This window comes from Argiope bruennichi, chromosome 3 (genome assembly GCF_947563725.1).
Source record: "Argiope bruennichi chromosome 3, qqArgBrue1.1, whole genome shotgun sequence".
Taxonomy (NCBI): domain Eukaryota; kingdom Metazoa; phylum Arthropoda; class Arachnida; order Araneae; family Araneidae; genus Argiope; species Argiope bruennichi.
The window spans coordinates 46,967,415-46,990,924 of NC_079153.1; the positions used below are offsets into that span (position 1 = coordinate 46,967,415).

At 26.1% G+C, this 23,510-nt stretch overlaps 1 protein-coding gene across 2 annotated transcripts in view; it reads right to left on the reverse strand.

Moving 5' to 3' along the window:
- Positions 1–23,181, reverse strand: part of LOC129963083 (sodium- and chloride-dependent glycine transporter 2-like) — an 83,240-nt gene extending 60,059 nt beyond the window's left edge. The window contains exons 1-5 of one of the 2 annotated variants that reach the window (XM_056077118.1): positions 22,828–23,177; positions 17,628–18,051; positions 12,566–12,697; positions 8,778–8,947; positions 2,121–2,170 (exon numbers count right to left, since the gene is read on the reverse strand). In XM_056077118.1, the coding sequence (XP_055933093.1) occupies positions 2,121–2,170; positions 8,778–8,947; positions 12,566–12,697; positions 17,628–17,970 (695 nt within the window). In that variant the 5' untranslated portion in view covers positions 17,971–18,051; positions 22,828–23,177. Of the gene's footprint in view, positions 1–2,120; positions 2,171–8,777; positions 8,948–12,565; positions 12,698–17,627; positions 18,052–22,827 lie in introns of both variants that reach the window. The other variant, XM_056077120.1, reaches the window with a different exon arrangement.
- Positions 23,182–23,510: the final 329 nt, after the last annotated feature.

Sequence of the window (23,510 nt, forward strand, 5' to 3'; positions counted from 1 at the left end):
ACAATTATTTACTATTAAAATATTTATTATTTACTATTAAAATATTTATTATTTACTATTAAAATATTTATTATTTACTATTTAAATATATATAATTATTTACAATTTAAAATGCACAGTTCATGTGCATAAAAATATTTTCTGAAAATTAATATTTAATTGGAATTACAAAAATATACACAGTTTTGTTTCAAATAAATTTATATAGGGTAATAAGGGAAAAAATGAAATAAAAGTAATTAAGTCACCCGGAATATTTTCAACGTTTTAAAAATTATATACTTTTTAATTCTAAAAAATATTATATCTTATTTTAAAGAGTTATTTTAAGATATTACGCGTATTTATATTTTAAAACATGTGCATAAAAAATTTCATAATATTAAGTTAATAGTTTCAAAAGTGTCTAATAATGTCCATTGTCCCCTTAATAATTTTCAAGATATTTGATTCTCTTTCTCAGGATGTCATATATACTAAGCAAGAAAAGACCACTGCAAATTAAAATTTTAATCATTGCTAACTTAATATTTGCTTAAATATTTGTTTTAGTTAACAAACCATTTATGACTATTAGTTAACATTTCTAACTAAGCAAATAAAACGTCTGCACATTTTAGTATGCTAATAAATTAATTTTTATAAAGCGGAAACATATATTGATGGATAAATCGATTATTTTTGAGATGGAGGAGCACATTTTCATTTATTTGACTCATGCTGATTTGTTCGAACAGATGTCAAGAAATGTTGAATTTTAACGTAGTTCCTTTTTCATACATTACAATAGAGTTTCGCAAATTCAAGTAGCATTTAAATAATAAATTAATGAAAATACATTAATAATTTTAATTCGTCTAACTATTCAAAAATATTTTAATTTCAAAAATCAGTTTTAGTTACTAGAGACGTCTCCAACGCATCTCAATTAAAATCGGTAAAACATCATAAGGCTTGCTTTTATTTAAAGAAATCGTAATTTACCATCTAAATTTCACTTCGCAAGTTTTATGAAGTTACATATAATTTATTCTTCTTGCCTATGCTATAAATAAAAGTTTAAATAATTAAAGTTTAATAAAAGTTTCAGTTTTTATTACAACCAAATTTTATAAATTAGTTTCATGCTAAGAAGCAAATAGGAAGCTAAAATAATCATCAATTTTGAATTAAAAATATTTTTTATCCCTTTATTCGTTTTTATATAATTATTACTTGCATGTACAATAGTGTAACTCAAAAATCGCATTCCCAACTATTGTATTGTTTTATATTACTATTTTCATGTTTGTTTCAATGGTTGTTTATTTGAATCTGTAAACTCTTTTGATAAATGAATATAAGTGTGAAAGCTGATAAAGAATGATTTGTAAATACATTCCCTTAGTATTAGGGATAAACAGGTTTTTTTAAAAAAAATTTTATTATAAAATTGTGTTTTTGGCAATAGAAAACAAGTCCTGTAAACACAGACGAGTTTGGTAATATTAAAGAAAATACTAATTGAGTCTTCTATTTAAATAGAATTAAACAGGCTCATAGATTACAATAGCATTCACCAAATAATTATTGACATTTATTTGGTGGTATAAATGCTTACCAAATATTTGTTCAGAGAATAAAAACATTTTTTATACATCCCACTCAGTAAACATTAATACCGATTTTCTAGATTATTTCGATTAGTAAACTTGATTTCTTTTAAATATTGAGTAAATGAAAACTAAAAAAAAAACTTTAGCATGTAGTATATTTAGCTATGAAATAAATGTGGAAATGATTAAACTAAACTAGAACATTTTTTAGAGCTTTCAAATACAATTTTAAGACATTAAGAATATTTTGAATTTTCTTTTGATGTATTTTTTTGTGAGATGAATAAAATGATTGCCTAAAAATAAGCAATCATCTTGTATAGAATAAAAATTGAAATAATTGCATTATATGCATGATATGTAAAATAATACATTACAATACATTCACAGCTTTAAAAAACAAAGAAAAATAATCATGCATTTTTTAAAGTACACATTTCAATAACTTAGAGCAAAGAAAAAAGCATTTACTGTGCATTAGAAATCATTAAATAATTTTATAGTAAACATAAAATATTTACTTACTCCCAATAGATTTCACTTGATAACTTGGAACCTACATGTGACATATTATCCTGAAATAAGTTAAAATTTTACAAAAAAATCAGTTAAAATTTTATACCGTAAAATAAGCATGAATTGATATCTAAAATATATATAGAGAGAATTCTATTTAAAAAGTTGCAATTAAACTGAAGAAAAATCTTTTATATTAGTTTCTGCAGTAAATATAAGTATCGTAATAAACTAGAAGTATAAAGCTTATGTAAAGGAATTTTAACTATACAAACTACCTGAAAAATGCTCAAGGATTATAAATTAAAATAATAAACTCGTAAGTCTTTCTTTATTCTTATTCTTTCTTTATTCTTTATTAAACTCTTATTTCTTTTACAATCAAGGTTTCATATCGTAGAGCTTTCTTCTGTGAAGGACTTCAAACAAATAAAATCAAGTCAAAAATAAAATAAAATTACAAATTAAATAAATATTAACACGCCTGCCATTGCCGAAAGGCTGTTAATGTGGAAATTTATGTTTTCGGTAATTTTAATATATCTCAAAAATATACGAAGTAGGATCTTTTACGAATAATTAACTTGGATGTTATCATTTATAAAAATTTTCTCGTAAAATTAACATATTATAGTGAATTTTATATTATATAATTTTACATCCAAATCAATTTTTTAGGAACAATTTTAGCTAATAAAAATAATTTCCAAATAAAGAACTATTCTTCAATTATTGAGGTGTTTATTTATTAAGGTGGTTTTTGATTATTTTCAAAATTCTTAAATTGCACCATATATGTTTTCATATCCTTGTGTAAAAAAAAAAATAATTTTGTGAAGTAAGTAGTCTACATTATTGGGATAGATTTTCTAAAAAAATGTAACCACTTTTTTAGGAAACAAAACATTTTTTACTAATTTCTCCAATTATGTCAATAGTTGGAATGATCTGGTTACTTAAAAGGTTTTCAAAGGAAGAATTGTAATCAATAAATCAATAAAGCGTTTACCTACTAATTTTCCAAATTCTTAAATTACACATGCGTTTTCATATCCTTGTATAATAACAATTTAAATTTAGTGCAAAAAGTAATTTATATTATTTGAATAGATTTTTCTGAAAAAAAATTAAGTAACTTTGTGACAAACAAAGTTATTTTCATTAATTTTTCAAATTAATTCATTTTGATAACTGTATATTTAAATTTGCATATAATCATTATATGTTTTATAATAAATTATTTATGAATATTTTTAAAATACAATCACAGTTAAAGAAAAAATTATCCGCTTGAATAATTAATTTTATTTGAAAGCAGGGTTCTGTTCAAGTTCTGAGATCGTATATTCTAATTAACGATTTTCAATGAAGTATTTCAATTTGCATCGAGTCGGTTTTTAATATTACAAAAACATATATGAAATATATAAGTTTAGAAATATTTTCTAATGCACTGAATCATTTCAAGAAAGGTCTGATGCAAAATACTTTTGTGCACTTATTTTCAAGAGATGTTTTTCAAAATGGAAGCTAGACTCTAAATATAGATTGAGATAGTTTGATGACAAGATGAAATGCGAGTGCGAATTTGGCGCGTGTTGTTGACAGACGAATTCGTCTTTTTGATGATAGATATCTCATTCTCAACATTTTACAATAGTGATGAAACGACGATGTTAATTTTAAAAAAGAATACTTTTTAAAATTTATATCGTCATAAATAGCTATCATTATTTAACCCTTTAAAGGGCTATTTTTTTCTAGTTATAATATATTAAAATATTTTTAGGATTGTGATTGGCTTAAGAAAAGTGACTCATTTAGCTTATTAGATAATTTTTTTTGATTAATTAATTAATTTAGTTAATTAATAATTAAGTAACAAATCAAGACACACCATTTTGTGTGACATAAAGAAATGAAGCATTTAAGTTTCTGTCTGATTGAAAAAATTGTCAGAACTTAAGCAAAACTACATAATTCCATACAAAGATTGATGAATTTGGTGAGAAGCATACTTCCCATGGTCCTAGAAAGGGTTAAATTAAAATTTAAAAATATTTCTTAAATTTTTATTTTATAGAGAATAATATCTTTATTTTGATTCAATGAAATTTTATTTTTTTTATTAAAGTTACGTGTTTCAATATATCTCTTTGTATAAAAATAGTAGAAAAGATTAACCTTAATAAAAATGCCAATTTCACAAGATTCTAAGAATTAAATTTTAGATCAGTTAAATTTCTTCTGATTAACTTTTCATCATTAGTATTAGATGTATTTTTATAATAAATTTCCTTGAATAAAAGTAAAACAACAAAATATGGCTTACAATCTTTCGACAATTTTCATTTGTATTATAAAGTTTCAATCAGGTTAAGCTATTACTCAATACATATCTAACTGAAGTCTGAACTGAGTTTATTCTTAATCCTGAGAATAAATCTTAAATAGCGACTGCAAGGGTATTTGGTGCTAATACTAAAAACTCGTATGAAATTTGTGGGCTTATTTAATAAGAAAATGTAGGCTTAATGATATATTCTTATACCAGGAAAACTTACACTTTAATTCGATTTGTCATATTTATTATTTGTTTTGAATTAAAATAACATTACCTTTATATTTCATACCACTATTTAGAAAAAAGAAGACATCGGGTTTTATTTCTTTGAAGTTATTTAAGTATCAAATGTACATTTTTATAACCTACATGATTATAACTATAGTTTCCATAGTTTTGCTTCAATTTTTAAAACCATTTAAAGATAAATTTATAAGAATTATAAAAACAAACAAACATGGAATAAGTAGAAAAGTCTGTTGAAAAATAATTGGGCGTTTTGTTCACAGGTATTGTAAATTTAACTGTATTTTACATGAAAGCTAAGAGTATTAGAGCAGATTAATTTATAATTTATTCAAATGGCAGAAGAAACTATATATTTTAAATTTCTTTTTTATAAAAGTGGTGTTGTATTCACTTGGGCGAAAGATTCTAACTTATGCATAAGTCAACAGTTCTACGAAGGAGGAAGTATGATATTATTTGCAGTTCAAAGCAACCTTGAGACAACTTGCTCCAATTTGATGTAGAAGTGAAATTCATATCTAATAAATAGGGGTATTTTTAAAGAACTTTCAGATGAAATTGTCCCCATTTTTCTTTCACTTGAACAAAACCTCCAGAAGCCTACCTGAATAAACGAGTAATTCTTCTCTTAAGTCTAAGAGTTTTATAATAATGCTATTAAAAGCATGATTAGAGAAAAAAGCTTATAAATTTCTTTATCAGTGCAAAGTTTTTGCGCTGATAAAGAAATTTTTTAATTATAACTCGCTACAACAATTGATAGTTCCGTTAAAAACACAATTAAAAAGTAAGCTTATAGACTTCTATATCTGAGTAAAGTTTCTTTGCTTAGCCATAGCTTGGTAGAGCAACTGATAGATTCTTTAAAAGCACAACTGGGCTAGAGAAGAAAGCTTATAAACTTCTTTATTAGAATAAAATTCCTTTGCTATGCAATAACTCTAAAAGAACTTCTATTAATAATTATATTAAAAATTATAATTAATAATAGTGAGAAACCAAATAAAGATTTTTCAATTAAACCTATTGTTTCTTCAAAGTATATTAGAATAACACACACACACACACACACACACACACACACACACACACACACACACACACACACACACACACACACACACACACACACACACACACACACACACACACACACACACACACACACACACACACACACACACACACACACACACACACACACATTAATATCTGGAATAATTCAGTGATATTCTCCAGTATGAATTAAAAGAAATTTTCAAAAACGTATCATATTTAAAAGTAATCTATTATTTAGTTAGAGTAAGAAGAATAGAAATAAAGTAGGATATATATACAGCTTCACTGATACAAGTACACCAACAAGCATGCACACACACACGCGCACGTGCTCACACATATCGTTACAGAAATTCTCGGCTTATAGTGATTAAGAGTGAAAAGAAAAAATTAAGACAAATGATGTGAAAGAATATAATTAAATTACTCGCCTTGATAATTATCAAAATACTTGATAATTTAATGGGGGAACATACAATGTTTGATTTATTAATGGAAATGGAACTTGATTTTCTTACTACCTAAACGAAAATTATTGAACAGAATAAAAATTTTTGGAGAAAATGTTATATATGCTAAAAATTAATTATGAATAATAAATAAAGCATTAGGATTACGCCTAATTTTATTAAGTAGCCTTCAGAAAAATAAATAAATAAAAAAAACAACCAAGGTAACAATTTCGATTTGAATTAAAAAAAAATCCTCATTTATAAAAATGGTATCATTTGTTCAAACAGAGGAATGGTCCTAATGAATTGATTAGCCAAATTAATTAGGCTCTCATATTTTTTTTCTCTACTGAATTGAATTCTCTTTTTCCATGGAATCGATTTCTCATCAAGAGAATAATCCGGATTTAGTTTCCTGAATAAAGAGATGCATCCTTTTATTAAACGGATACATAGGGATTCGTCCAATACTGAATGATATTTAATATCTTTACAAAAATTACTTTTTATCTTTTATTTTGAGTTTGTTTGCAGTATTGCACTGCCATATTTCTTACCGTTGGGGATTAAAAAAGAATGTTTATTGAAATTCTGTTTCTATTGTTCATAAAATGTTTTTGAGTTGAGAAAAATGTTTCCTAGTAAAGTTATTAATAAAAATCAGCATGGATTTTTAAAAACAAAAATAATTACATAGATTTATAAAAATATTTTTTAAATTCCTAGTGTTTCTTGATGACATGATGAACCGAAAAACATCTATGTTATTCTATTTCGATAATAATTTTTGTTAAAAAGTCTAATAATACACTGATCTATAATTTTAAAAATTTGCTTTTAAAACAGAACAGTTTTAAAAATTTAGATTGTAAAATAAGTATAAAATTCTGAACATCAATCTTTTTGAATACTTTCAAGTACTTTAAATGATAAAATTACGGTCTCTTGAATCAAAATTTGGACTTTTACAAAATTTGGTCTTTTTTAAAACTATAAAATATTTTTTAAAAATGATAGAGTTTTCCTAACTGACTGAGAAATTCCTATTTAATGTCTAATTTAATTGCTTTCTTGACGTAAATTGCAGAAATTTAGATGGATAAAAAATGATGAAAACTGACAATCATCCAATGCAGAATAGTTTTCATTAAAAATTAAATTTGTCTTTAAACTTGATTGAGTTGGATCGCGTAAACAAATTTGAATTTAGTAATTGATAAATTCTCTGCAAGTCAAATAAGATTAACTAATACTAATAAGATAAAAAAAATTGATAATTTATATTTATTCATCGTTAATAGCTATCAATTAGAACAAAAGTCTATGGCAGAAGGGTGGCAATTAGTAAGAAGGAGAATGCAGTAATACCTTTATACACTACTTAATTGTTTAAGGTTATAATGAATGTGAAATTAAAAAAATTATGAAAATATAACACTGTTAAAATATTATTTTTCTCAGTCATATGTTTATATGTGATTAAAATAGTATTATAAAATGTATTTCTCAATATAATGAAAATCTAATTTGCTGAAAGGAGCAAGTATAATTTGAATGACTTTTTCAAAAAAACGATGTTTCTATTAAAATTTATTTGTTACTGAAATGTTCCAGGAGTATTAATGCTTGAGGGAATTATATAAAATTTATATTAAAGATTCCTGCTAACTATTAAAATAAATGTGGATATACATTTTATGATACGAATTCTTTTAGATAGTTGGAAGTGCATTTAAATTTAGTCTTACACAATATTCTTATGAAAATTTAATTAGTCTGTATACAAATATTAAAATACAAAAAAAAAGAACTTTTAAATGGAATTACAAATTGTATCCAGTTTTGTTCCTATTATATTTTTATGCTATAATAAAAAAAAGATGAAGTTAAGAAGATGGGTTAAAATTAAAGATGGGTTAAAATTAAAGATGGGTTAAAATTAAAAATAAAATCGTCTGAAATATTATAATATTGTTTTCTTTTTTTTAAAAAAATAATGTGTTTCGTTTTAAAATGTATTTTAAAGATATTTGAAGCATTTATACTCCAATATATATATATATATATATATATATATATATATATATATATATATATATATACATAAAATTTATTATCTAATTCCGTAATTTCAAAAAATGCCTAACGTATGCTCATTTCATGAAATAAACTTTCTTGAATACATACTATCATATCCAGTTTTGTTACAAATGTTTTTTTATACGATAATAAAGACAAATGAAAATTGACAAGGAAATCGTCGGAAAATATTTTTAAATTAAAAAAAATAGTGTTGTTTTCTTTAAAAAATAATGTATTTTGTTTTAAAATATTTTTTATAGGTCTTTGATGTATTTATACTCTAATATATATTAATAAAAAATTCTTATGACTAAATAAATAATTTGCAAAAATGCCTAATAGAGTTCTACGTCGTCTTACGTATGCCCATTTCAAGAAGTAAATTTTGAAGCCATAAATATATTTACCATCAATAAAACTTATACTTTTAATAATTATAATAATATAATTGAAAGATTTTAATAAATATTGCACACTTACTCCTTCAGTTCTGACATGGCACTTTGTGGTGTTTTCTGGATAAGATGGACAACTGGCCCAAGGAACCGTTGTCTGGAAAGTAGATGCTATGTAGAACACTGTGTAGCATACGATTACATTGTAATATATGCAGATCACTAAGGAAATGGTTACCATTGCGTAACCTATACCTAAATTTAAGAAACGTAGCCAATTTCAGTACACACTTAGTTAAGTCTGGTGGATAGAACTGGAAAAACAATTGAGATATTTTTATATCTTATAAAAAGGCTTTATATTTTTATATCTTATAAAATTATCGTATGCTCAATAACTGCTTGCATAGAATGCTATTTAATCAAGAAGTGTGATTATTGGGAATGCAATTTCTTTATATTCAAATAAAGCTCAAAATAATTAAGGTATTTTAAATTAAATAGCTATAACTTCTAATAGGGATTCCATTCACTAATATTAATTTATTAAAAATTAACTAGTAAACTTTTGCGTATGTTTCAGTGTATATATAATTAACACTTGACTGAATAATAAACCTAAAATATATTCAACAAATAGTAGGACTGATTATTTTCTTTTATTATGTTTTAAGATTTAAGAGGTGATATCAACAATCTGTCTATAAATTCAATGTACAAAAATATGTAAGAACTTCAGTAGACTTTTCAATCTGTCACTTATGACGAAATTTTTAAAATGTAAACAAGTATTTAGGATTTATATATTAAAATAATTTACAAGAGCCTTGAATTTAATTTAATTTCAACATTATATTTAATAGTTCAAGTTGATATTGTTTAGATATTAGCGTCTTGAAATACATTAATAAGTTCTTTTCCTTTCTAATCTACGCTTACATTTTAAGAAGAAATGAACTGTAGAATGCTTTGACAATATTACCAATTAAAATTTTCTTCCAAAATCTTTCAAAATTGATAAAATCGAATAAAAATAAAGAACAATTAAACAATTTCTCATTTATTTCTTTGAAAAATTACAGTTTAAACAAAATTGGAACCGATTTGAAACGTTCTTTTTTATTGAACTATTTTCTACGCCGGTTTGAACTAATTATATATATAATATGATTCAGATATTCTTTTATTAACAATATGTAAGTAAAAGTGAATTCCCTCCATCTTTAAATTTTATTTTTTATCTGATGTATCTACTTAATTATTTTATTAATGAAATAAGTAAGTAGATACACATATATAAAAATGAATTAACATAGAAATTATCTTCTTTTTAAATTTGTGAATAAAAATTAAAGTAAACCATTATTACAAAATGTCATTGATTCTCATGAAAAATTATTCTTGAATTTAAAAGTCGCTTAGTGAAATAACAAGTTTCTCAACCGTGTTTCCCTAACAAAATTGAGGTTATTCAGATTAAATCAATTTTATAAAGGATGTTAGCAACCTTTTTCTTTAACAAATATTACAAACACTTTTACACATTCAAAATATAAATTCTTTGACTAGAAAGGAAAAAAATAATGTGTCATTATCACATAGTCGCCATGGAAAGTAAGAAATTCGTTTGGTAATGATTACTATGCAATTAAGAAATTACAAAATTCTTCAAGCTTCTATTAGCTGTCTATTTATAATATACTATAATTACTGAAGCTATATGAATTTTTCAAATAAAGAACATAATGAAGTTTATATAATTACATTTAATCACATGCCAATTAATTTAAATTCCGTCTCAAATAATTCAAATTTATTTCATAAATCATCAAGAGTAATAATTATTTATAGCATACTACATTTCAAGTTTAAATAAAGAAACAAGAGGATTAAAAAAAATAACAGCACTTGAAATTAAGCCAATATTCATTTTTTAAGTAAAGAAAGAAGTACTTTATTAATGATATTCTTTCTTCTTTACGATATATTTCCGAGAAGCAATAATTACAGAGAAAAGCTATCAAATTTCTTCGAGAATAGTAATCAGCATAAATTAGACATTAGTTTCCGTAGATCAGTAGTCAAGCTAATGACAAAGGGCCATCAACGTTACGTTTCTCTTGTTAATATATTTCTTTGGAAAATAACTGGAATTAGAATTGAAGCAAAAGTTCGAAATGTGTCTGCCCTTTATTGCTTTGTGACGATAGAGCGAATGACTTTCGAACTGAATGGGAAGCTGGAAACATTTGCATAATAATTGCGAGATTTGATTTTTCTGTCAATGATTGTGATGACAGTAGAAAGTTGTAACAATTTCAGTTTTGCATTACGCAATAAATCCTTTCGAAATGTTAACTGAGATTTCTCGATCGTTATGTGGATTTAACTTTGATTTCTTGCCAAGATAGACGAGAGATGTTCTTTTTTTATGTTAGAAATATTCATGTTGAGATATTACAGAACATGAATTAACAATTAAAGAAATGTGAAAAAAAATAATTGAAATCTGCTATCTGAAATTTCATGTTATCATGTGAGAGCATTATTATTTTTTAAGTCATTATTTGTATTAATTATTTTAAGTCATTAACCAGTTTAAACCAGTTTGAAACAATTATCATATTACGAATGCGTTGATATTTAAAAAAAGAAGGTTTTTTCCTATATCTCAAAATTGTTCAAGCTCCAAAGCATTATTTCGATTCCCCTTCCCCTCTCACCCCCAGTAAAATCTGGTTTAAACTGGTTTGGAATGATCGCATGACTATTGTATTACTCAACTTTTTTTTTTTTTTTTTGATTTTACATCTCAAAATTGATCGAGCTCCAAAATCTTTATTGTCAACCACAAAAATTCAAAATTTATATAACACTCGATACCTCCCCCTCGCTGTTTCGAGTTAATTCCCATTTTATTATCTCTGCATCTTTAGGTGATGAATTTTACGACCCTGCCCTTTATTGGCCAGACAAGATAATAGGGTACATGGCGGACATTCGCGATAAGCTGTAATATTTTGCTGGCGATAAGCCTCCAAATCTGACAACCTTCTTTATCATTTTCTAATAACCCCGAAAACGGAAGCTTGATGCCTCAAAAGCGATAAATCGCCAATTTTCTGTCAGTGCTTCAAAAACCTTAACCAAAACAACGTCAAGTTCACACATGGAAAAAAAATACCTAAATATGCCTAAATATTTAACTTGGTATATAGTTGGTTACTTGGTATTTTATTAGGTGTATACTTGAGCATACACCTAAATATTTTAGAAAAAAAAAATATTTAGGTATATATTTAAAGCTTTTAACCAGTCTTTATTAGAAAATAAAATTTGTATTCAAATATGTAAAATATTCAAATAAAATTTTTAAGAAGTCGATGATAATCCATTCATTTTACAAAATTTTATAAAGGAAAATTAATTCTATTAATTACATTTCAATTTTCAGGAAAATTGCGTTATCATAGCAACTATAAAAACTCAAATAATACTGCACAGATCGCTATGAAACAAGGAATACAGTGCATTTGAACGTTGAACAAGATAGAAATATAGAACAAGATAGATAGAAATCACTAACAACAGGAGCCTTGTAATCAAAATGCGCTAGGATTGCAAAACATTTATGGTGACATGAATATGAATGAGATAAGAATTTTAAAGTGACAGACTGGCGCTCTTCGAACCGAAGAAATGCTGAGTTGCACTCGAACGAGAAAAAGAAATTTTTAGACAGCCTGCCAGTTCTATCTTTAAACAAAAATGGTGGGAAAGCCTTAATCAAATTGAATAAAAATGGTAACAAATAAAGGCATAAAGAATCATTGTTATACATGGAATTCTGTCAGAAAATAAAATTTTCTTTACCTTTCGCTATAGGAAGGCAATTCCAAATAGCAAGTGGTCCTAAACCCGCAAATTGACCAAACGCTAGCTCCATGAAATATAAAGGTTTTCCAGCCAGTAATAGCATAAGAAGGTACGGGATGAGAAATGCTCCTACAAAAAAATATTTGATTAATATTTTTTTGCAAATAATTTTTATAATGATACATTCTTCATAATTTAATTCTTATGGTAAATAATGAGTAATTGTTCGCATTTTATCTATATAATTATAAATAGTAATAACCTAATTATTGAATAAATGTCTGCAATAAAATAATATAATTCATCCTTGCTTCTAGTACCATCATAGGTATTCAGGAATGTTCAATACCAGGATTTAGAAGCGTATTCTTTTTTTATATATATAAAATAAACTAAGTAAATTGTTGCTAGGGGATCTATTTCTGCATTTCTTTTAGTATTTTAAATAAGGAAGTAGAAATTCAAGAGAATTTAAGATATCCCTCTTAAAATAATTATCAAAAATTTGGGATAACTAAAGGAAATTTTCATCTCTCAAAACTTAGATTTTTGATAATCTTTTATTTTTCAATTGTGGAATTTAAAATAAAGGCATTACATCTCCTGTAAGTAATGCCTTTATGTAAATTTATTACATATTTTTTCTTAATTATGTAAAATTATTTAAAGGAAATTAAAAAAAAATAAATGTAATTTCAATTAAATTAAATTCGTTGTTTAAAGTAATTATAAGGTATATAACCGCAGTAAAAATAATTTAGAAAGAAAAAATATTAATCAAATATTAAAAATATGTACATATAATTAATACGATTTACTAAATTTTGCAAGTAACATTTGTAATATACTACTACTTAATATGTATTAATATAAAGATTATAGCATTAAACATAGAAATTTATTTTTATAAAATAGAAAAATCCACCAATTCAATTTTATAAGAGGGATTTTTTTTAATTACCACTTAAAAGACGACATATGATATATCAAGCAGAAGACAAGTAATAATAGTAATAAAAAAACGTTAAAAAGTTTTCATGAAAAAAGATAAAGATAAGAAAGATCCAAACTTTTTCCCTTTTTTTTAAACGAGGATGTTTTAATCAGAATTCACTGAATTTCATCTTCAGAACTCCTGATTGCCTCGATAGCAATTCTAGGGAGAGTCCTTCATGTTACATTTATCGAAAACTCCAGGAATTATTTTCGCCAAAATTACATTTTCGATACTCGTTTCAAACATTTCCAGAGCCAAAAGAATTCCGCTTCCAACTCTTTCGCTTCGAAGAACGATTTGAAGCCGATAAAATAATTTACTATTACACGTGAACTGATAGTTTGGCAAACAAACCATTACTTTGAAGTCAATGGGCTTTCAGTCCTTTTCTATTATCCGTAAAGTAAGCCATAAAGGAAATTCAAGATACAAGAACGAAGGAAAAACTTGAAGAATTACAAGAATACCTTTTGTTTTATACACATTTTCAGTGGAATGTGGCCTGCAGAGAAATAAAAACAATGCAGTGAGGGAAAAGGAAAACTCATTTATGAGTTTGCGCAAAATGACGCGCTTCAGAGGAACGTGACAGTATTAAGTATTGGAGGAGACATTTTTTTTTCGTTCTATGTTACAAAGTAAAATGGCGACTATTATCTTTTTCCGTTCTCCTGAACCATGTTAGTTGAAATGGAAATAGGTAATCTATTTTTATTATTATTGTTTATTGTTCGCGTTTTCTGCCGAAATAATAGCATATTTAGGTTTCTTGGCTTGGGTCTGGAAGAATGGAAGACAATTTCTTTCTAAAGAGGTTAAAATGGCGCGAAGACTTTTAAAGCTTAACTATAACAAATTGAAGAATTGATTGCTGTTTCCTAATGTATCAGAGAAGTGATATTTTGTTTGTACAGAAGTAAATATCGTTTTTATTCTCGAAGGTGAAAAAAATAATGTGTTTAGATATAATCTCATTAAATCTATTCTGGAGTAATTCAGTATTTTGAAAATACAAAGAAATTTTGCATAATCGAAATGCAAGAATTATAATATATTTCAAAATAAAATTTAGTACACACACGTACGTATACGCACACATAATTCAAGAAATACGTTATATTTCAAAATAAAATTTAATACACACACGCACGTGAACGCATACATAATACAAGAAATGTATTACATTTCAAAATAAAATTTAATACACACACGCACGTGAACGGACACATAATACAAGAAATATATTACATTTCAAAATAAAATTCAGTACCACACACACATAATACAAGAAATGTATAATATTTCAAAACAAAATTATTAAACACACACACACACACACACACACACACACACACACACACACACACACACACACACACACACACACACACACACACACACACACACACACACACACACACACACACACACACACACACACACACACACACACACACTTTAATAAATGGAACCCCTTTACATCCCCGATGAGCACGAAGAAAGGGAAAACGACAATATTAAACCCTTTAAATTCCAAATCTATTTAAAAATATTTTTATTGAGATAATGCTGATATCTCCGTAATATAACCATTTTTTTCTGACGGTATTCGGAAAAAAAAAAACACGAAGAGCATAACTCCGATAGCAAGTAGAAGATATGAACTAAAGACAGAAATTAAAACTTCGAAATATTATTTCAATCAATTAAGTTATTTTAATTAACATTTATAACTTCTCTTCTGATTTCTGGACTTATTATGCACCAAAACTTATCTAATGGTGTAAAAATAAAATAAAAAAAATTATCTCAAATTAAGTTGTTAAGTAAAGGATTAAATTAAAATGGCAGTATATAAAGATTTCCATTTAATATTTCGTAAGAATTCATACATTTTAAATAAACTAAATAAATTTAAAAATGAATAAAAAGCATTTAAAAAATAATTTTTAATACAATTGCAACAAATAACTTTCATAATAACAAAAAACGTAGACCTCCTTGTATAATTCACCAATTATACAGGAAGGACAGAAAAGAAGCAATGAAATTCACATGTAACATGTTTTAAGAAGTGAAACACTTCTTGTTGCTGCTTTCGATACCAAAAACAGTGAACTGCAGCAAAATTATCCACTTACTTTACATTGACGACTCAATGTAAGGTAGAATTTAATTATTGAAAAAAATTAAAAATCGGAGCAAATAAACTTTACTTATGGTTTGAATCTATCAAAATAAATTCACATTAGAGTCGATATTTTAAAATAATGTTCAAATGAAGAAAAATCAAATTATTGAAAAAATATGAATAAATTCAATTTAAAAACACTCGAAATAATGAAGTTTCGAATTAATCTTTTGATTAACTACAACTTTGTAGTAGCATCAAAATTGAATTCATTGACTTTAATCTCTGAGTGATCATTTGCAGCATTTTTAATTATATTTTTGCTATTTATTTTTCTTTGGAATAACCCATCTCTCTTCTTGAATTTTCTATTTTTAATGCATTTTCACTTCCGAGTATTTGCATTTTAGCTAAACTTTTCTTGTCCAAATTTGTTTTTAATATCAAGGAATCAATTTTCTCTTTATTCATATGTAGTGATTGGTCCACTATTGCAATTAACAAAAAGAATAAAAAATTTCACTTTAAAACTAAGTATTTTTTCAAGCAAGAAAGCAATTTTTGAGAATTAATCTTATGAGTTTATATATTATTTGAATATGGTACAAATATCAGAAATATGACATTTATTGTAGGTTTTAACTCTCGCTATAAACTTCAGTTCCAGTTTCGTGGATATTTGTTTATTAATGTGTAATTTTATTACATGTTTGTTTCGATATTAGTTTTATTTAGGAAGAAATATCGAATCGATATATAGAATTTGCGCAGCATGTCGCATTAAAAAAATTAATAAATAATAATACCAAACAATAAAACAAAGAAAAAAAAGAGGTCCAACAATTTTTTAAAATTAATATTTTGAACCCAATACTTCATTAGTTAATTTTTACTATATATAAAATTACATAATTAGATATGTCAGTTTCAAGTATTACAAATGCATACTTTTAGTCTTCTATCAAGGAACAATTATTTGAGTAATTATGAGCAATTTAGCAAATTTAGAGAATCATTTAACAGGCATAGAATTTTAGTGCTCTGTCAAGGAACAATTATTTAAGTAATTATGAACAATTTAGCAATTTGAGATAAACATTTATTAGAGCATATAATTTCCCTTCAGAATATATGAATCACAAATAAAAACTAAAATCTTCATGAGATGGGAAAAAGAAACAGTATCAAAACAATAATCTTCCATATATTTTTGGGAATGAATGAATTAAATTAATTAAACGAAAAAAAAGCTATATTCAACTAAAAGCGATAGAGAGCATTTACTTCAGTTAAAAGCCTTTTTCGCATTTCCTTCTGCTTTAAAAATGAAATATATATATATATATATATATATATATATATATATATATATATATATTTAGTGAAAAGCCTTAGAGATGCCTCCTTCTGCTATAAAAATATCACCATTTTTTATAACAAATATGACTCGCACACAAACAGAAAATCTTGGCTGATAGAGATTAAGTGTGAAAAGAAAAAGAAAAACAAATGATGTGAAAGAATATAATTAAATTATGCGTTTTGACAACTATCAAAATACTTTATTATCTAATGGGAAACATAACAATATTTTATTTATTAATGGGAACGGATCGTGATTTTTCGGACGAACAGATACATACACATTTATATTTAATTTAGTATTGTCACCACTATTTTTAGATGTATGAATATATAATTTGTTTGCAATTGTTCATCCTTTTATTCCCCATTGATATTATTTTAAATGGCATCAAAACGCATCGTACCTTAATGCCACGCCATTTGTTGAAACCAAGATGCATCATATGTATCAGAAACTGAAATATATCATATGAATGTGGTTTGATACAAACCATATTGAAAAAGTATGTGAAACTATGCCTATTTATATGTTCAAATTATTTAAAATAAAATCAAGGATATCTTACCTCCACCATGCTCATAAGCCAGATAAGGAAACCTCCATACATTTCCTATACCAACAGACAACCCAACACAGGAAAGCAGAAATTCCCATTTAGATCCCCAGTTTCCCCGGGATGCTATCGTATAAGTTGATAATTTCCTAATAGAAGCACTGCCCTTACGGTTGCCGATGACTGAGGCTCTCCTCAAGGAAGACCTCGATTGACAAGAAAACTGACGCTCCAGAGGAGGTTTGGGCTTCCTCCTGGGGACTTGAGCTAAGTTGTCGATGCTGTCGTCTCGTCTGCCGTCCAGGATTTTGCTGGTGAGAGACTTTTGATGGAAGGATACTCTTCTGGTATCCATTATGGCAAAGACGCCCGGTGTAGAAACGCCAGACTTGAAAATGATGAAGAACGAGGAAGAAAAATTGTGTTATGAAGTTGCCTGGAAAAGAAAATTAAACAATTAAAATATTTATTATTAAATCAATGAAAATAATTCAATTATACATTTTTTATTTAAAATTTAAACGGATTTGTCATTTTTTAAAATAATTTTATTATTGTTACAATTTGAAGTTATAGTGGACTTTTTAAATCTTGATACGAGAAGAAAAATACTTCAAATTTTCACCTTGGCTAATATAAGGACTGTCATTTTTTATTAGGAGATATTCAACATGAGCAGTTTAGTTCCAGCAAACCAGTTTAACTGAAATTTCAGTATAATTATGTTGCCATGGAAATGAAAACTTTTCAACAGAATTGCTTGGCCTCACTTATTTTACAATTGATGAATAAATGATTTGTAACTAATATATTTTTTAAGTACCTGCTTAAATGTGACGAATAATTAAATTTGTTTTTAAAAATCAGAAGTAGATTTGTTATTTCTAGGACTCGTTTGATTGTCTTTCCGAATTAATAAATATGAATCCTACAATATGATTATGATTTAATAAATATCATAAAAACTTTTTACTTCACATTTCATTACAAAACCATAAAACACTAGTATCGACAGCTTTAGTCACTAAGTCACTAAAGCTAAAGATCACTTTCTTGTTAAATAAGCAAACAAAATTTTAATATTAAATTCATGTAGCTAACAAATGCTATTATTAATAATGATTTATATTCTGTACTAAACCGTGGAAAGTAACACAGGAGACGCCACTTATTTCTTAATTCTTAATATCTACGAGTTTAATATTCTAATTGGACATCGCTTTAAATTTCGGACATAATTCTTATTTCAAACTATATAAGAATGTAAAATGCACTTGTTATAGTTAAGTGTTCAACTGATTTTTGTATTTATTTATTACTTTGGATTTATTACAGATTTAATTTTTTTACAGCGAAATATCTATCCTAGCATTTAAATGATAAGCATCTGTTAGTCCGAAACAGTTCAATCTTCAACATAGGATTGAAAATCGGGAATCTTGTTAATATATGTGTCAATTAGTTATTGTAGATGATGAAGCTAAATAGACAACTTTCCTAAAAACAGATCTTTCATATTTGGATATAATCATTTCAAAAATTAAGGATACCAAATATGAGCAAAATATTCACCTAATACAATCCTCTGAAATCATACTAAAGGAAGACTTCGAGCGTTGTAATGTATAAAAATCCCACGATTGAATATTAAAATTCCCTAATATTGATGTTATAGGCAAAAATTTCTCATTCTTTATTGAGTTGTATCTTTATAAATTAAAAATTAAAAATAGGCTTTAATTTTGAATTTAACTGTGCTTATTTCTAGACATTTCATTTTTTTTTTGTTATCCTTCAAAATGAAAAAAAAAAGTGGTGAAGTTGTGAAGAATTGGAAAATATTTATGGGCGTAATAATTGTCCCACGTTGTAGTTTAAATTCATTCTCCATAATATAATTTTGAATGTGTACATTAATCGTCATGCATTACAAATAAATTATAAACTACACTGATTATAAAATTTTAAACAATAGAAATTTAAAAGTTTATTTCTTGTTTTGTAAAAGTTCAAAAGACATTACGGGCTGCTCATTCATACCGAAACGCGTGGACGAAAACAAAAATCAAAATGCTTTGTATAATATTAAATGCTGCTTCTTTATCAACGCTGAAAAGTCTAATGATGCATAGTATAACAAATCAAAGTCTATTTCCCGCCATTTAAAATAACAATAGTCTTTGCAAAGGAAAACAGTCAGTATAATGCTCTATGATAATTTTTTGTACACTAAACTTTATCTGAAAATCCAAACAAATTGAATGAACTTTTATTTCACCTAATATAGCACTTTTAAGACAATGGTTATGTTGGCTGTAGAAATTAAAGAATAAATCAAATTACAGAGCTAAAACTGTTCCAGTGCTTCTTTCATTGATCATCATGCATTTAAAGAGGCATTCATTTAGTCTAATTTATCGTCGTTGATGAATCTATAACCAGGTTCAAAGGTCGGTTCTCTATTGCTAGTTTCTTTGATCTAGGGTTCTTTGTTCCATACGCGCCGAAACATAAAATTAAATTAAATGCCTAATCTAATTTTGGACGCTTAAAAGACGCACGTGTCAGGCCTTTTAGATTCCCCCTGATTTATTTTATAAATTGTCACGAGTCTAAACCTGAACGTTTGGAAATAGAATAGCAAAGCGTCTGAAGTTAACTCACTGTTTACGAACAATCTACAGCAACAATTTTTTTATGAACTGAAAATCATTATGTTTGTTAAAGCTTTAGAATTATTATTGTATTCAAAGTAATATTGATTAAGTTTAAATTTTTATGTGAGAAATTAACATATTCTTTTATAGCAAAATTTCAGCTATATTAAATGAATAGTTATCAGAAATGTGATATAACTATTATATTTTGTCTTGTATGTTCGCAAATTTTCCCGCTACAAAGATTTATTCATAAATTGAATATCTCACAGGGAAAATTTCTGCTGAATACTAATAACTAAACTATATAGAAAAGAAAGAATTGCAAAAACAAAAGTATAATTTTTTTTTGAAATTTAAAAAATCTTTTGCTTTAAAAGTCAGTTAAAGTAATAATTTAAATATTTAACTATATAAACAGTTACAATATGTAAAAAGAAATATAAATTTAATACCTTAATTGAAGTTTAACAAACAGGCAAAACTCGCACGTAAAAAAGATAACGAATGTACCTTAACATCTGCAATATTTTTCAATTAAAAATAAAATTAAGCAAATAAAAATAAAAACTTTTGTTTAAAGTCAAATTGCCCTTTGTTTTAAAAGTGAGTTAAAAGAAAGTTAATGATTTAAATATTTTATATAACTAACTAAAACATTATAGAATGTTACAATTAAAATATTTTATTTTATATCAAACGATATAATTAATTTATTCTCCCATTTAAATTTCAAATGCCAACAATAAAAACAAATTTATGTCTGTATTTATAATAAAGACTAAATAATTATCTGAAAAAAAAACTTATTTACCTTATTTCCATAAAAATGTATATTTACAATACAATATTTGTTAAATGTATTCCAGGTTGAATTTAACAATACGATAATAATGATTGTTACATTCCCTTACTGTTTGTTGATAACAAAATCTTTTTTTCTTTTCGTTACTTGTCTAGACATGTTTTTATACAGGAATCATGCTTTTAGCATCACAAAATTAAATTAAAGAATATGTAAATTATAAAAATTTTATCTCTGATAATGATAGGTGAGTTGTATAATTAGCATGGGGCCTGGCGTGCATTCTGATGTCAAATTAAAAAGACTGGCGTTATTTATTATGTAATAAAATGATAGCTACTTCATCGCAACAAAGGCTTGCTTTGTGAATATTGGCTTCAAATAATTGTGAGAATATTAATATTAAAATTATTCTGCGATACTTTTGGGAACAGAAAAATTTTTTAGTCTCCATAATTGCCTTTTGTAACATCTCAAAGAATTTGCCGAAAGAAACTTAAATTATTACTAAATTTAATTTCTCCCAGTAAAGGAAATTGAGGCAGGTAAAGAGTGTTATTTTTTTTGTACTGAACTTTGATGATGTTTCAATGCAAAAATGTAGGGCAAACTATACTAAAGGTAAACTTCTGAGATAATTAAAATGAAACTAATATCAAAAGTGAACAGTCTTTTATAAGTATGTAATAAAAAATGAATTATTAATTACATTCATACATATAATACAGAAGCTTCAGTAAATTAGAATTCTTATCAGTTCTTTTAAGTATCGAAATTCTATTTGAAAAAAGTTACAGTTAATTAAGAATTCACTGTGAAATATTTATGAAGATCTACCACATAATATATAGCCTATAACAAATAAAAATAATAACATAATATATAGCTTATAGCAAGTAACATAAAAAAAACTGATTTAAATTTAAGAAATTTTATATGTGATGGTCGCTATATTGAATATATAAAATATTTGAAAATTAAAGAATAAGATATTAGGTAAAGTTTTCCAGGAAAAAAAAATTACTGAATGAAAGGGTAAAACTAAAGTAATATACAGCTGATAACAATCATGAAAAATCTAAGGGAAAAAAAATTGAAAGAATTTTACTGAATTAAAAATACAAGAAAAGATTTATTACAGATTCGTATTTATAATTAAAGGACAGAGTGACGTATTATGTCCACAATGAAAAGCAGAATCCAAGGATTCACTCATTTTGAATCCGGAAAAAAAACTTTATGTTCCTTAATTTTTGTATTTCATTGTATTTATCCAAATTTGGTCTCTATGTGAAATAATCAGCAATCATTCACCATTTCTTGCCTCTTTCTAATGCTTTCTTTCAAAATGTGGTCCAAAATAATTAGAAATAAAATAGAGCAAGATAAAATATTTTTACTTCTTATAAATAATTTAATAAAAACACTTACTGAAACAATTCATCTTTGGAAACTGTTTCAGAATTCATAAAATTTTCGCGCAAAATATTATCATCATCAATATTTGGCTTCATTTTAGAAGGATAAATTTAAAATTCAGATTATTTTGGATTAAATTCAGTTTTTTTTTCCAATCGATTTATGGAGATAAACATATTTTTTTTATATATTTACAGATTTTTATGTTACAAATATGCTGCATTAATGGATTCCTTATTTTTAATGCCATACACGGAAATATATTATATTAGCAATTAGCTTATTTATAGAGTAATTTCAATCTCATTTATAATCAAGCATCAACACTTACCTTTTTGAAATCGTAATCCCAGGATGGGGTTAAGCCCCGTGCCCTGTAAATAGCGGAATGAATGTTAGTAGGACGGAATAAAATTTGTGCTCCGTCCTCCCATCCATAATTCCGTCATCTCCTGCTGATCGTTTGCCAGAATGTTCTTTTTCATACCTCAAGGGTGCCTGCTACGTTCTGCTGGCCCGTTCAATTGCATTCTTCGGTAAACAGCAAAAATTTGGCAAAGGTTTGAGGGCCACCCACCATCGAGGATGTACTTGAACCATAATTCTACTTCGAGATATGTTTGTTCTAAAATTGGAGTTCATGTCATAACGCACCCAGAAATAAATCTTCCAAAGAATAAAGTGAACAGAACAGCATTTTTTTTCCTTTTACCTGGGGGGGGGGGTGGATTAGACAGAAGTATAACCAATTCGAATGCGTCAAAAAGTGATGATCATTGCCTCATTTTTTGCAAGGGAACAATAGGTTTGTTTACATTCTTGTTATGATTAAGCTGTCAGCTCTTATGAAAGAAACATGTTCCCTTCTTTGTTGTTACATAAAGTGGAATTGCAGCGGCAGCAAAACTTTGTGCCAAGTTCCTCACCTCAGTGAATGAAAAACAAAATTTACTATAAGGAAAAAACACTTAATTGAGATGTCTGAAGAATTAGAAAGAAATATTTATTACATTA